Genomic DNA, 15873 nt, shown 5'->3' with positions numbered 1-15873 from the left:
CTGACTTGTAAAGAGAGGCAGGCAGGTGAGCTCAGCTGACCCGTCCTGAGAATTCACTCTGAGTCAGGGACAGACTTGTGAGCATTCGGTGCACCCGAAGTGGTTTCTGTCATATTATTGCCTTTTCACACAAAAGCCTGAGGCTCCAAGTGATTTCCTCAGGGTCATAAAGCTGGTCTGTGTCAGAGCCACAGTCCCAGCCCCACAGTGGAGCTTTGTGTCCGTGCTGGCCCTTCTCTGCTTCGGTTCCAACACATGGCTCTGGAACAAAGTGACAGAGAAGTAGACACTCACGGTAATCACAGCCTTAGAGCGACTCACTGGTCACCTTTCAGGAGACCAGTGTTCAGCTGGGGTTTTGTGGCAGGGATAAAAGTTAACTGTGGGGGATGAAGAACAGTAGGCAAGGGAATGTAATGTTAATTGTAAAGACAGAGGGATGAAATTTATGATGTGTGAGGGTCATGGACAAGCCACTTCCCTACAGCGGAGGCCAGAAGTAAAACACCTGAGGACAGAGACTTGAAGAAACAACATCATGAGAAATAATTGAGGGAACTAAGAGTATTAGGAGAAAAATGAGACCACTAAGGGGATATGACCACCACTCCAGTAACTAAAGGGTTGTCACTGATGGAAAGGAACCACTCGCAGGTGTCTTCAGGGGACACTTCCAGAGCTAGGGGTGGGTGAGTAGAGGCCTATCGGGTTCTTCTCTGACTAGGAAGGTCATCCACAGTCAAGACACTGTGGAAGAAACCAGCCTGTGTTGTGTCTGAAGGTGTCTTCTAATTGGATCTTGACTGGTGACTAGACATATAATCCAGGTCTATACAGAAAGTTCACAGAATTGGGTGCAAATTGAAGAAGGACATTCCTGAGCTGCTTCTAATATGAGGATTGTCTGGTGGTCTCAGCTCGGTTGGAAGGTTGCAGCGCTATGTGCTCTCAGATCAAATGGCAGATCTTCCCACAGAAAATGGGGAGAGTTGTTCTTAGAACATTCCAGAGAGTCGGGACATCATCACCCACTGCACTGAGTTGGAGCCCTACTTAGCCTCTTAATCCCAAATTCCCATGCAATCATGGCAAGGAAAACCCCAATATGTGGGATCATTCTATGCCCATCCCAAAGGCTTGCCAAATGACTACGAGAAATAAATCTCCACACCTTTGAATAATAGTAATAAAAATTACTTCATTGGATCTAAGCAAACACTACTTGAGACAAAATAGGAGGGGCTGGATAGAACACTTTTCACTGGTTTTTGTTTTTTTCTGAAGCAGTCATAAGAATGCTTTTTCTGAAGTCATAAGAATGCTTTTCAGGTGAGTGATTTCGGAGGGCTGTTGCTCTCATATGGGTCAAGTAAATGGCCTGATCGTTTGGTGCCTGCATTTCTTTTTCCATAAAATGACAGGATTAGGTGAGGTGAGCTCTAAATCACTTGTTGGTTTGGCAGACTGTGCATGGAACTTCAGGTGTCCTTGCATTAGGACATATCTTAGGTCACTTGTCCTCCTGCCTCCTGCTCTCCTCCATCCTATGGTCACTGCGCTTAAAGGTTTGCTACTCGTTTCTTCAAACCAGTATTTCAGCTTTGTGCAGAAACACAAACATGGCCTCTTCAGGGCATTTCCCTTTTGTCCAGTTCTCTCTGTTCACAATTTCAGGAAGTCTGAATCTGGTTCGCACTGACCAATGACGAGACAGAACCGGAGCGTGATCACTGAATTTGTCCTTCTAGGCTTCTCAAACCTGGGGGACCTGCAGGTCCTGCTCTTCTTCATCTTCCTCCTGGTTTACCTGACCACTCTGATGGCCAATGCCACCATCATGGCTGTCATTCGTCTGGACAGGACCTTACACACCCCTATGTACTTCTTTCTCTTTGTCCTCTCCTGCTCTGAAACCTGCTACACCTTGGTCATTGTACCCAAAATGCTGACCAACCTGCTTTCCACCAGCCAGACTATTTCTTTCTCTGGGTGTGCTGCTCAGCTCTACTTCTTTGTGGGCTTGGCTTGTACCAACTGTTTTCTAATTGCCGTAATGGGCTATGATCGCTATGTTGCCATCTGCAACCCTCTCAACTACACACTTGTTGTCAGCCGAGCCACCTGTGTGCAGCTAGTTCTAGCCTCCAGCTGCTGCGGCTTCCTGATCTCTGTGGTTGTCAATGTCTTGGTGTTTACTGTCCCCTTCTGTGCCTCCAATCAGATCAACCACTTTTTCTGTGATGTTTCCCCAGTTATAAAACTAGGCTGCACTGACACCAACCTGAAGGAAATGGTCATCTTTTTCCTCAGCATTCTGGTTTTGCTGGTCCCCTTTGTGCTGATCTTCATCTCCTATGTCTTTATTGTCTCCACCATCCTCAAGATCGCATCAGCCGAGGGACAGCGGAAGGCCTTTGCCACCTGTGCCTCTCACCTCACGGTGGTCATCGTCCACTATGGCTGTGCATCCTTCATCTACTTGAGGCCCACATCCCTCTACTCCTCAAATAAGGACCGTCTTGTGGCAGTGACCTACACTGTGATCACCCCACTGCTCAACCCCCTTGTCTACACACTGAGAAATAAAGAAGTGAAGACTGCCCTGAGTAAGGTTCTCAGCAGGTATTCATCTGCCAAAATTGTATGAGTGACTTGGTAAATTGGGAGAGTTATATTCATGAATGAAATGAGGACTTCAGGTTACCTTGACTCATTTAACTGGGAAGTATTTCTTTGTGGTTAGCCTGTATCAGCTGTGGAGGTTGTACCCATTGGTCCCCAGAAAGGTGTGTGAATATGGGAACTCTCAAGCATTGAAGTCGTGCTATTTTAATGCACTGGAAATGTAAGCTTTCTCAGATGACACTACTAATGACACGTTATCCTTCTGAGAGTGCCTAGCCCATTGATACTCTTCTCAAACTGAAAGACACCATCACAATAGAACTTTGAAGTTTCCAAATGCTTTTCTCTATATTTTGAGGGTTTCATAGAAATATTTATAAAAAAATAAATGAATGAATGAAATTCACAAAAAGAATGAATTCACTTATGGATAAATGAGGGGGGGGGAATTCAAGTTCTAAATGACTAATGGTAGAGAAGAAAATATAGATGGTTGGACTCACAGAAACCTGGGTTTGAATCTTGATTTGGATCATGTTCAGCTGAACACCATAAGCCAGGGTTAACCTCTCATGCGGTCTGCAATTCCATGGGTAATGTGCGAGTCCCAATACTTTCTCAGTGGGGTGTTTTAAGAAACAGTAATTTAACAGATGCAAAATAATCCTGTGCTTATCTGGTAGAAGGCATAGGCATTACAAAACATAATTCTCTTTCCCTCCACCTTCCTCTTGCTTTCTTTCTTCCATAAACTAGTGTTGTATTAAATGCCAGATATAGTGGGAAAGTCAGTTGACTACTCAAGAACTCTGTTGATGCCGCTTTAGTAAAGTAAGTGTTGTAGGTGGAGCAGCCTTCTTTCTTCCAAACCTGTTGTGAGAAGTGAACAAATTTCAGTCACCTCTTTTCAGTACCTCATACATAATCCACCTAGTTTCCTGTGGGTGTATTTAAAGGTATGTTTCAGGAAAACAACTGCATTTTATATAATAATTTCACAAATATTCATTTCTCAACCTTTCACTTCAGTGCACACGAGGCTCTCAAAAATATTTTTTCAATGAATAAATGATGATAAAGGCAGGGCATTGAATTCTTTTAATTTGCCTGTGAATGTAGATAATCACAAAATGGAATGGATTTTTTTTGGCTCTTCAGTGGTACATCGTAAGACATAGTGAGATACTGAATAAAGATTTTTACTCTATGGTTGACTCAGAATGTATTTTCTACTTTCATTCCTTTATCGAACAAGTAATTACTTGGCATCTATCACTCAATAGGCACAGTGGGAGTAACTAAGGCAGAGAGGTCAGAAACACTGAAGACTAAAAGGAAGTACAATAAGTAATTATTTTGGATGCAATGGCTGTATATGTGTGAGGATCTACATCAGTCTTGGAGAAATCAAAAAAGACTTTATGGAGTAAGTAATGTTGAAATTGAGATCTAAAAGATAAATAAAAACTAAAGAAGCAAAGAGTGGTGAAGAGTGTTTTGGGCAGGTGCACAGACTCAGAGAAGGATTCCATAGCTTAGATGAATGCATTTATGTGTTCCATGTACCCCAAATAGAGCTCCACAGTGACAGAGGTGATAAAGATAAGAAGAAAAAGAATCCCATAGGAGGAACTTTGTAGGTTAAATTCAGGCAATCAGGTTGAACCCAATTATATGAAAAAATGGGGTTTATCTAAGGGTGGCTTGGCTTGACTTAACATATTTTACATTTCAAAATTCCTACATTTTTTGACAAAAAAAGAGAACAGATTGATAGATTTATTGATTAAATTAGATCCGTAGATCAAAACCACAATGAAATACCACCTCACACCAGTCAGAATGACTAAAATTGACAAGTTAGGAAGCGACAGATGCTGGCGAGGATGCGGAGAAAGGGGAACCTTCTAACACTGTGGGTGGGAATGCAACCTGGTGCAACCACTCCAGAAAACAGTTTGGAGGTTCCTCAGAAGTTTGAAAATAGAGCTACCCTATGACCCAGCCATTGCATTACTAGGGGATTACCACAAAGATACAAATGTAGTGAACACAGGGGCAGCTGCACTCCAGTGTTTATAGCAGCATTGTCCACAATAACCAAACTATGGAAAGAGCCCAGATGTCCATTGACAGATGAATGGATAAAGAAGATGTGGCATATAAATGCAATGGAATAGTACTCAGCAATCAAAAAAAAATCTTGCCTTTTACAACAATGTAGATATACTAGAGGGTATTATTCTAAGCAAAATATATCAGTCAGAGAAAGACAAATACCATATGATTTCACTCACATGTGGAATTTAAGAAACAAAACTGATGAACATAAGGGAATGGAAAGAAAAAATGAAATAAGATGAAAATTGAATGGGAAGCAAGCCATAAGAGGTGCTGAACTCTAGGAAACAAACTGAGGGTTGCTAGAGGATAGGTGGGTGAGAGGAAGGGATAATAGAGTGATAGGTATTAAAGAGAGAATTTGATGTAATGAGCACCAAGTGTTATATGCAACTGATGAATCACTAAATTCTACCTCTGAAACTAATAAAAAAAATAGACTGGTATATAGACTAGATGTGAGTAGACATGGATATAAATTATATATATGTAATTTTTTTTGCACCTAAGACAATTATATATATAATTTACTTTAAAATTTGATTTATGTATTTAAGATACAATTCTCTCGATAGATGCAGAATAATGCAATAACTAGCATGCAATTACAAATGAAAACATATAAAACTAAAAAGAGTGTATTTTCCTAATTGGATAGCATATCTTAAAAATTGACAGCAAATATCGTGCTTAATGATGAAATAGGGGGAATGTCCCTTTGATATCAGGAATAAAACAATGGAGCCCACTCTCTATTTCTGTATTCAGTACTAGAGTTCTTTCCCATTGAAAGGGAAACAAAATCATGATAGTTTGAATAGAAGAAATTAAACTGTGGTCATTGGAAATGTTCTTGAGAACATAGAAATTATATGGGAATATACAGAATTAATAAATGAACATATGTACAAGGCTGTTTGATATAAAGTCAATAATACAAAAATAAATTATGTTTCTCTGAATCAGCAAAAAAGAAAATCCTTAAGTCTAGGAATAAGGAATACAGGAATTCAAGAGAATAAGAAAGTCAAAGTAATCTTTTAAAAGCACAAATCTAATACAATAGACCAAAAGAAACATGAAAGAATGCTCAACCTCACTTGGCATCGGGGAAATACAAATCAAAACCACAATGAAATACCACCTCACACCAGTCAGAATGGCTAAAATTAACAAGTCAGGAAACGACAGATGTTGGTGAGGATGCAGAGAAAGGAGAACCCTCTTACACAGTGGTGGGAATGTAACCTGGTGCAACCACTCTAGAAAACAGTTTGGAGGTTCCTCAAAAGGTTGAAAATAGAGCTACCTTATGACCCAGCAATTGCATTACTAGGGGATTACCACAAAGATACAAATGTGGTTAACATAGGGGCACATGCATCCCAATGTTTATAGCAGCAATGTCTACAATAGCCCAACTATGGAAAGAGCCCAGATATCCATGACAGATGTCTGGATGAAGAAGAAGTGATATATATATGTATGAATAGTACTCAACCATCAGAAAAAAAAAAAAAGAAAGAAAGAAAGAAAAAGAAAGAAATCTTACCATTTGCAATGACATGGATGGAACTAGAGGGTATTAAGCTAAGTGAAATAAGTCAGTCGGAGAAAGACAATTACTATATGATCTCACTCCTATGTGGAATTAAGAAACAAAATGGAGGATTATAGGGAAGGGAGGGAAAAATAAAACAAGACATGATCAGAGAGGAAGATAAGCCAAAAACACTGTTAATCACAGGAAACAAACTGAGAGTTGTAGGAGGGGAGGTTGGTGAGGGGATGGGGTAACTGGGTGATGAACATTAAAGAGGGTACATGATGTAATGAGCGTGCGGTATTATATAAGACTGATGTATCACTGAACTCTACTTTTGAGACTAATAATACAATCTGTTAGTTAATAGAATTTAAATAAAATAAAAACACAACAGCAAAAAAAAACAAAACAAAATGAAATAAAAAGCACTAGTCAAGAGTACTTACATTTCTAATATCAAAACTATAATTCAGTTAGAGAAAAAAATACTAAATGCTGATGCAGAAATGTAAACCTTAAACACTAGAAGGGAAAAACAATCACTCAAAAATAATCCAATATATTGGGGTGCCTGGGTGGCTCAGTGGGTTAAAGCCTCTGCCTTCAGCTCAGGTCATGATCCCTGGGTCCTGGTATCAAGCCCTGCATCTGGCTCTCTGCTCAGCAGGGAGCCTGCTTCCACCTCTCTCTCTGCCTGCTTCTCTGCCTACTTGTGATCTCCATCTGTCAAATAAATAAATAAAATCTTTAAAAAAATAATTCAATATACGTATATTCATTTGGTTATGGCAAAGTTGACATTGAATTCAAGTGCATTCTCTCATATCTGAAATGAAAGAAAATCTTTACAAAAATAGTATAGTATCAATGGACATCCACAGGAGAAAACAGAGAATCTACATTTATCTCACATCAAACATATAATCAATTCCAGATGGATATGAGAACTAAATGTTTAAGGTCAGGCAATCCATTTTCTAAAATATTGAAAAATGTATGCTCTTGTGGGTGGGAGGGGTGGGGAATGGGCAACATGGGTGAAGGGGAGTGGGAGGTGCCATACTGGCATCTGTTGTATGGAAGGACAAAGAGAGACAGTTAGTGGTCAGGGATGTTGCCTTTTGTCATCCCTCACTCAAAAGACCTTGAAGAGGACAAGGGTAGATGGAGAGGAGAAGGGAGTTGAAGGAAATTAGAAGGGGAGGTGAACCATGAGAGACTATGGACTCTGAAAAACAACCTGAGTGTTTTGAAGGGGTGGGGGGTGGGAGGTTGGGGGAACCAGGTGGTGGGTATTAGGGAGGGCACGATTGCATGGAGCACTGGGTTTGGTGAAAAAAATAATGAATACTGTTATGCTGAAAAGAAATAAAAAAATTAAAAAAAAAAAAAAAGGCCTTGAAGAGGCTGTTCAGTGGGAACTGCACTGGGGGAGGATCTGGACAGTCTTAGTCCAGACTCATGACCTGGGTGGGCTGAGATCAAGTAAATAAACCTACATTTTCCATTTAAGTTGTAAGCCTGGGGTTTTAGGTGGGATACGGTCACATTGTTTTGTAGACCTTCTTCTTTTCTGATTAGATATCCAATAATTATCTCTGGCTTCATTAGTATGAGCAGTCCTTCTATATTGGAAATCACATCCCCACATTATTGGGTCTGTGAACAACATGACTCTTAACTGTTTTCATTGTCTCTTGAATTACCCAGTGTAAACTTTGATGCATAATTTTGAAACTGAATTTAATGCATGTATTTGGCTGCAGGGTATACATTTCTATACCCTCCTTCCAAAGGACTCCTTAATGACTTCTTCCAAAATCACCTTGCTATATTATTACTTTACTTTCACCCTAATTTCTTATATGTTAATACATTTATACTTGCCTGCACAGCACATACTTAAATCATCTCTAATCCATCCTGGAAGGTGACAAAGTCTTATAATTTAAGATTCCTTGGTTACAAATGAAAAATAATCCAACTCAAACTGGTATTAATGGAAACTAAACCTATTGGCTCAGGTAGGCTGAAAAGTCCACTGTGGCCATGGTTTTGGGCACAGGTTGATGCAGAGTTCCAACAGTCATCCTCACAGAGTCTTCCAGATGTGTCTCAAAGCTCTGCTTCTTCAGTCTTGGCTTCGTTTTTAGCTTAAACTCAACAGTCTCTGACAACTCCAGCTCACACAATCCAGTCCAAAGGAAGAGAGAAGTCACTTCTTCAAATGTGAAAACAGAAGTTAAGACACTGGATTTTTCTGTTCCTGATGGTCCAGATTTGGATCACATGCCCATCCTGAACCAAACCCTCAAGCAGAGGAAACCCACTGGCTGACTGACGTAGTATGTGTCACCTGCTCTCCCCTGAACCACTAAAGGGAAGCAATTGGATGAGACTGAGGCCAAAATTGGAAAAAAAAATGAAGGTAGTGGGGTGGCCATTTGTATATCTTCTTTGGAGAAATGTCTCTTCAGGCCCTTTACCCTCTGTTTAATCAAGTTATTTGGTTTTTGGTTCTTTGTTATGGTTGTTGTTGTTTTGCTTTTGAAATGCATGAGTTCTTTATGTATTTTAGATATTAACCACTTACCAAAAACATACTTTGCAAATTTTTTGTCCTTCTTTAAAAATTATCTTTTCATTTGTGGATTGTTTCTTTGCTATTCAGAAGCTTTTTCGTTTGATATCCTTGATGTTTGCTTTTGTTGCTTGTGCTTCTGGTGTCGTATCCAAAAAATTATTGCCAAGACCACTATCAAGATAATATTCCCTCTGTTCTCTTTGAGAAGCTTATAGTTTCAGGTCTTATGTTTAAGTGTTTAATCTAGTTTCTGTTGATTGATATGTATGGTGCAATATATGTGTCTAATGTCATTCTTTTGTATGGAGATATCTGATTTTTTCCAACACCTTTATTGAAGAAACTATCTCTTTCCCAGGTTGAAGACAAACAAAAAGCCAACAGGCATATGAAAAATTGCTCAACATCACTTATCATTAGAGAAATGTAAATTAAAAGCACAATGAGATGTCAGCTCACACCTAGACTAATTGTTTAAAAGAATGAATTTTATTAAAGACACAAAAGGTAAGTATTGGCAAGGAAGTGGGGAAAAGGGAACTCAGGTACCCTGTTGGTGAAATTGCACTTGGTAGAGCCATTATGAAAAACAAAATGGAGTTTCCTCAAAAAATTAAAAATAGAATGATTGTATGATCCAGCAACCCCACTTCTGAGTATTTATCCAGGGGAATCAGAATCAGGAGATCAAAGACATACCCATACTCCCATGCCCACTGCATCACTCTTCACAATAATCAAGATATGAAAACAAACTAAAGGCCCACAAGGAAGGATGAATGGATAAAGAAAATATGGTATATACATACAATGGAATCTTACTCAGTCTTAAAAAGGAAGGAAGTCCTGTCATTTGAAACTACTCAGATGAGCCTGGAGGACATTATGATATGTGGAATAAACCAGTCACAGAAGGACAGATACTACACAAGGTCCTGATAAGTGGAATCGAAAATAGCACAAACTCATAGAAGAGAATGGAAAAAAGAGAATGGAGGTAGCCATGGGCTACGGGGAGGGGAAAATGAGGAGATGTCAGTCAAGGGTACAAAATTTCAGTTATGAAAGATGAGTGCTGGAGATCTACCATACCACACAGTACTACAGCTAACAATACAATACTGCGTACTTAAAATTGGCTAGGAGGGTAGATCTTATTATGCTTGCCATTTTAACACAAAACATTGAAAAGAACAATGACAGTAATAGTGATGGGAGGAAACTTTGGGAGCTGATGCGTAGGTCTATGGTCTTGGTGGTGGTGATGGTTTATGGGTGTGTACTTACCCCCAAGCTCATCGAGGTGCCTACATTAAATATACACAGCTTTTCACAGGCCCATAATACCTTGATCAAGTAGTAGAAGTGAGCGATGGGCATCAGTAACAGAACAAAGTTCAGCATTCCAATTCAATCCATTAAATTCACTCTTCTTATTTCCTACTTCTTCATGGGCATGAGTTCTGATGCTCCCAATTGCTCTGTTTTGTATCCCTATTTCTTTATCTACTGATACTTGATGAGTTCCTACTTTGTGCCCCTGTCATTGTTAGGGGTTTTCAACATCCATCCACATATGTTGGAAAGTGATGCTGAATCACATTCATGCCTCATGTGGCCACAAGACAAGAGGAAACCAGAAATTTTGGAGATTAGAAAATAAGTGATGGTATTGTTGTGTAAACTGAGAATGTTGCAGAAAATCTGAAGCGACTGAGGAAACTCAAGCTGCACATGGAAATCAGGGAAAACTTAGCTTTATTATCGACAGGGGGCCCAGCGGGATCACTCCCAAAGTCTGAGCATCCGACAGGGTTAGGAGTGAGTTTTTATGGTTATGGGTGATTGGGGATGGTAACGGGACATTTTCATGGTCTCTCAAGGCCAAATTGCCCCTTCATGTGGAAATATAACTTATGGGGAGGTGTCTCACTAGAGTGCTAAATCACCCCAGGGGACTTGTTTCTTTTTCTTCTCTTAATCAAACAGAATGGTCATCTGGTCTTTTTCTTCTGCCTCAGCAGGAGCAATGACTTGTTATCTTATCTTAACCAAATGGGATGGCCCTTTGGTCTTTTTTTCCACCGCAACAGGAGCAATGGGGAGCAAGGGACAGGAAGGGGCTGGGGACCAGGAGTCTCCATCTGGCCTCAAGAGGACCTTTGTATTATCAGGTAATGCTGTCTGTGACCACTGATCTACCCAACTCTCTGCACACACTGATACCATGTTCCCTATGCACAACAGTACGCTGTATTTGTTTCTGGGTAATGGAAGAGAGAGGTGGGAAAAAATGCAGTCAGTTTGGGTGGTGAACTGTGTCTCTTTTCAGCTCACTCCCACCAGGGTCTTCACTATAAAAAGCAACATTGCTGAATCCACTCTCTAGCCTGACAGGAAAGACGTCCCTAATTGTAAGAACAAAAGCACATTTTAAGCTAAACCAACATGTTTTATAATCATGCATTCTATCTATCATCATGCATTCTCTGTGTCAATTTCCCTTTTGTCCCTTTGGTAATGTGTAAAATTGAGAAATCAACTTAAAATTACCAAAATTTTCTAGAATTGCTACATGCTGCATCTGAGAGTTGCTGAGAGCCCTCTTGCCTGGCCCCAATTTTGAGCAATTTGGCATTTGTTGATTTTTTTCTATTTTTCACAATCAACTCAGCTGTTAATTAAACCCAGAGCAACATCTCCATGACGATGCATCTGGCATCAGGAGACCCAGCAAAGAACCGTCCACTACCAGTAAATACAACGAAGGTGCCGACTCTTCTGTGGCCAGTGTTTGATGTGGGTTGTGGACTTCCATCAACTGGCACAAAATGGCAGAAGGAAACTGGTTGCATTTGGTCGGGGTCTAAGTCCCCAGACCATCATCACGTCTCTGTCCCTGAGTAGAGATTGGTATCCTCTGTCCCATTTTGACCTTTCCCCTTTCTCCACTTCAGCTTTGGTTTTTTGTCTCCAGCAGCCTCTGTGCCTCTGTTCCTCTCAGGAAAACAAAGGGCAGATGGGAGTCCATCCCTGAATAACAGACCTCTGTCTGGGGCTGACCCCCTGTCCAACTGGGAAAGTGGAGAATGGACAGGAGGTGAGAGCAAACATCTAGCTCCCAGTGGGACCTATGGTTTTCCATCTGAGGTAAGAGACAGAGAAGGGTGATGGGCCCATGCCGGTGGAGTGCCACTGAGAAGCAGAGACTGCCATGAGAGTAAGGCTGTGCTCTCCAAAGAATGCTAACCAGGACAGTTTAAGCTTTAATGTGAATTTCAGTATAACTATGCATATAATTTTATACATATCCTAAATTAACGGATTCAGTGAGCTTCCTCAATTTACATCGACACTGTCTTGGTAGTGATTTAACTCAGTAGGGCGCTCAGCGATATTTTAATCAGAAAATCTTTTGTTCATCAGAGCAAGGATACTTACCATGAGATCTACCCTCTTCATGAATGTGAAGTACATAATACCGTGGTGTTAACAACGGGCGCAATGATGAAGAGCGGATCTCTAGAACATGTTCATCTTGCACGGCTGGAAGCCATACCCACTGAACAGCCACTGTGCACTTGCCCTGACCCTGACAATCACCATTCTGCTCTGTGACTTTGCGTTTGACTCTTTGGCTTTCTCCTCTAAGTGGAATTTGCCCTTCTGTGACTGGCATGCTTCACTCAGCCTAATTCCTCCAGGTCCATGTTCTTGCAAATAGCAGGATTTCTTTTCCTTTTTTTTTTGTTTGTTTGTTTGTTTTAAGTCTTGAATAACATCTCATTGTGTGTGTGTGTGTGTGTGTGTGTGTGTGTGTGTGTGTGAGTTTGTGTGCATGTCTGTGCATCTACAAAATCCGGAATAATATTCTTTTTCAGAAATGATTGTGGTGTGTGGCATCAAGACGATTACAGTATGTAATACAGGTCCTAGTACTCAGTGAGTTCCCTGCAAACAATGACAGTTGAAAGATACAAAGGCATAGAAACCCAAAGGACACAAAATCAGAGTCAGTCAGAAACACTAGCACAAGCTCATAGAGACCTGTGGGTTCAGGAAGAGAACATGGGAGAAACTGCACAAAGATGCACAAAGAGTTCGTTCCTATCTACATAATAAACACCTCGAGGAAGAATGATAACACAATTGCAATAACACTCTGAAAGACAAATATCTCTCTTCTGTTGCTGACACATCAAGTTGGTTGTTTCTAGTCTTGGGGTCTCCCTAGTACTCTCTAAAGCTCAATTTCTTCATCTCTCAGATGAGACTATTGGCCTAGGGGTTTAAGATCTCCTGTGACCATGACATTTATGACTCAGACTTTTTGGAGATCCTCCTGAATAAGGGACAGGTGCAGAATTCATTTCCCTGTCCTAGTCAAGGAAACTCTATCCTTTTAAACCCTTTCTGAAACCAGCGGTGTGCATCCAGCAGTATGAAAGTCATATTCTGAAAAGCACCTGCCCCATTTTGATTCTAAATGTTTGCATGACACTTAAACATTGCAGTAGTATTTTCTCGCTTATTTTGGAGAAATCTTGAAAGTTAAATTAGCTGATTATCAGAGTGAACTGCATTATAAAGATGAGAACATTGATTTAGACACATCAAAGTCCCAGAGCCAGTACATGGTGGGGTCAGGACTTGAGTCCACAGCAAAAGTGTAAAAGAAATATTGTCTTTCAGTCTTTAAGTCCTTTCATATGGAAGGAGAGTGACAGAATATTGATTTACTCTGGGTTGCTTGGTGCTTGGAGAAGCACAGTGCACTCTGGGCTCTATCCAAGCCTGCTGACTTTTAGAGTTAAGTGGCCTGATGTGGTATGGACCTGCACTGGTCCTTTGGGGGAGGGTCTTGCCATGCTGGTTCTGATCCAAGTTTGACCAAGAAGGGCAATTATTCCAGAGTGCAAGAGTGTAAGATAAGAAGCAAGGCAGGCCAAATAACCAGTGCCTGGGTTAGCCACCCTCAGCCAGTATCTCTGTGCTATGCTGAATGGTGGGGGAAGGAAATGGTGCCTGTGAGCTCCTTTGTACCTGGAGAGGGAATTCTGCAAGTTCCACCTTTCATATATGCACTCCAGGAGGAGTGAACCATCTCTCCCCATGCACCTTAGGTGGTCCTCAGATCATATCATCTGCCCCCTGGCTGCCTTCCTTCCAGGAGGAGGGTAAAACCCTCGGGGTTCTATCCCAGCCATGCAAATGAATCTAAAACTCCAGGCTTTGAGCCCCACTGGTTGCAAAACTCATAAATTCAGCCCCTCTCATTTTCCCAGACAATGGCTTTGGCGACGTGCTCTCCTTGTGTATATCCCTATGTGCTCTGCTGTCTTTCACCCTTGTATACAGCCAAGGCTCCCTCTTCACTTCAGCACCCACAGTCCTTTCCTCCCCCGTACCACATCTCCATACTTCCTACCTTCCTCCAGTTAGCCTCTTTGTTCCCTCTACTTCTGCAACTTCTTTGCCAGTCCTTAGGTCAATTTCTTGGGTATTCAGAATTATTTGGTAGTTGGCTAAGTATGTTCAAGGGATGAGGTAAACCCAAGGTCCTCCTACCCCACAGCCGTCTTAGATCCTCCTCCTAAGCCTTTTCAGAACAAGAGGAGGAGGAAAGCTAACTGTTAGTGACAGACACTGTGCTATCTCCTTGAATCCTTCAACAGCATTGAGAGGAACGTATTACCGTGCCTGCTTTAAGAAGAGAAGGTTTAGACCCTGAAACATCAAACAACTTGTCTAAGGCCACACACTTATATGGACAGATATTACCAGAAACTGTTATGGACTAAACATGTAATGAAACATTTGGCCTGAATGTGTGTGAAAACGTTCTGATTATAAAGTTTTAAGAGAAACCGCAGTCTTCCCAATCATTTTCCGAATAGCCAGCTGTACATCCTTGTTCCTAAGGCTGTATACCATAGGGTTCAACAGTGGGGTAATGATAGTATAGGTCACTGTCACCAGCCTGTCTTTGCCTGATGAATATTTGGCTGAGGGCCGAAGATAGACAGAGGAAGCACAGCCATAGTGGACAATGACCACAATAAGATGGGAGGCACAAGTGGAGAAGGCTTTCCGTTTGCCCTCAGCAGATGGGATCTTCAGGATGGTATGGACAATGAAGCCATAAGAGATACAGATGAAGATCAAGGGTACAAGAAGCACCAAGACTCCACAGATGAAGATGACCAGCTCATTGATGTAGGTTTCAGCACAGGCAAGACGGATCACCGGTGAGATGTCACAAAAGTAGTGGTTGACTTTGTTGGGGCCACAGAAAGGGAGGCTGAAGACCAAAGTCGTTCCCACCAGAGATATTAGGAAGCCACTAACAATACAACTTGCTGCCAGCTGTCCACACACCCTCCAGTTCATGAGAATGGGATAGCGCAAAGGCTGGCAGATGGCATTGTAGCGGTCATAACCCATAACTCCCAGAAGCAGGCAATTGGTGACAGCAAAGCCGAGGAAAAAGAACATCTGTGTGGCACAGCCCGTGAAGGAGAGTGTCCTGAGGACAGAGAACAGGTTGATAAGCATCTTGGGCAGGATAACAATTGTGTAGAAGACTTCAGAGGTTGAAAGGACACAGAGAAAAAAGTACATGGGTGTGTGAAGGCTGCGGTCCACGTGGATGACAGAGATGATGGTGAAGTTTCCACTCAGGATGATCAAATAGAGGCAGAGAAAAAGCACAAAGAGAACAGGCTGCAATTCACCGAAGCTAGAGAAACCCAGCAGTAGGAACTCAGTGACCTGGGAAGAATTCGCCATGGAGAGGATGCCGTGGAACAAAGCCATTGTGGTCAGGTCCAAAGACCCCTGGGATCGAGGAATCAGAGAGACTTATCCTTCATTACATAGCCAGCACCAGTCTGGTGTGAAAGGGAAATAAAGGGGAAAAAAAGCATTATAAGTTAACCAAAAATTATCCTAAATTAATATGTATCCACAGTGCTGTTTCTCTGCCAATGATTTTATC

The 15873-nt window shown here is 41.3% G+C and overlaps 2 protein-coding genes across 2 annotated transcripts; one reads left to right on the top strand and one right to left on the bottom strand.

The window, feature by feature from the left end:
• Window positions 1-1702: 1702 nt before the first annotated feature.
• LOC308355718 (olfactory receptor 10T2-like) lies at window positions 1703-2647 on the top strand (the record flags this gene model as incomplete). The annotated part of the gene is made up of 1 exon (XM_080824159.1): window positions 1703-2647. One exon carries the CDS (start codon window positions 1703-1705, stop codon window positions 2645-2647), a length of 945 nt encoding a protein of 314 aa, XP_080680285.1.
• Window positions 2648-14723: 12076 nt separating this feature from the next.
• On the bottom strand, window positions 14724-15665 carry LOC308355724 (olfactory receptor 10R2-like; the record flags this gene model as incomplete). Its single annotated transcript, XM_080824165.1, has 1 exon — window positions 14724-15665. The coding sequence occupies one exon, from the start codon at window positions 15663-15665 to the stop codon at window positions 14724-14726; it is 942 nt and encodes a 313-aa protein (XP_080680291.1).
• Between the last annotated feature and the right edge of the window lie 208 nt (window positions 15666-15873).

The sequence above is a fragment of the Martes martes genome, assembly GCF_963455335.1.
Source record: "Martes martes genome assembly, chromosome: 15".
In the NCBI taxonomy this organism is placed as follows: domain Eukaryota; kingdom Metazoa; phylum Chordata; class Mammalia; order Carnivora; family Mustelidae; genus Martes; species Martes martes.
This window is presented reverse-complemented; position numbering and strand designations above follow the sequence as displayed.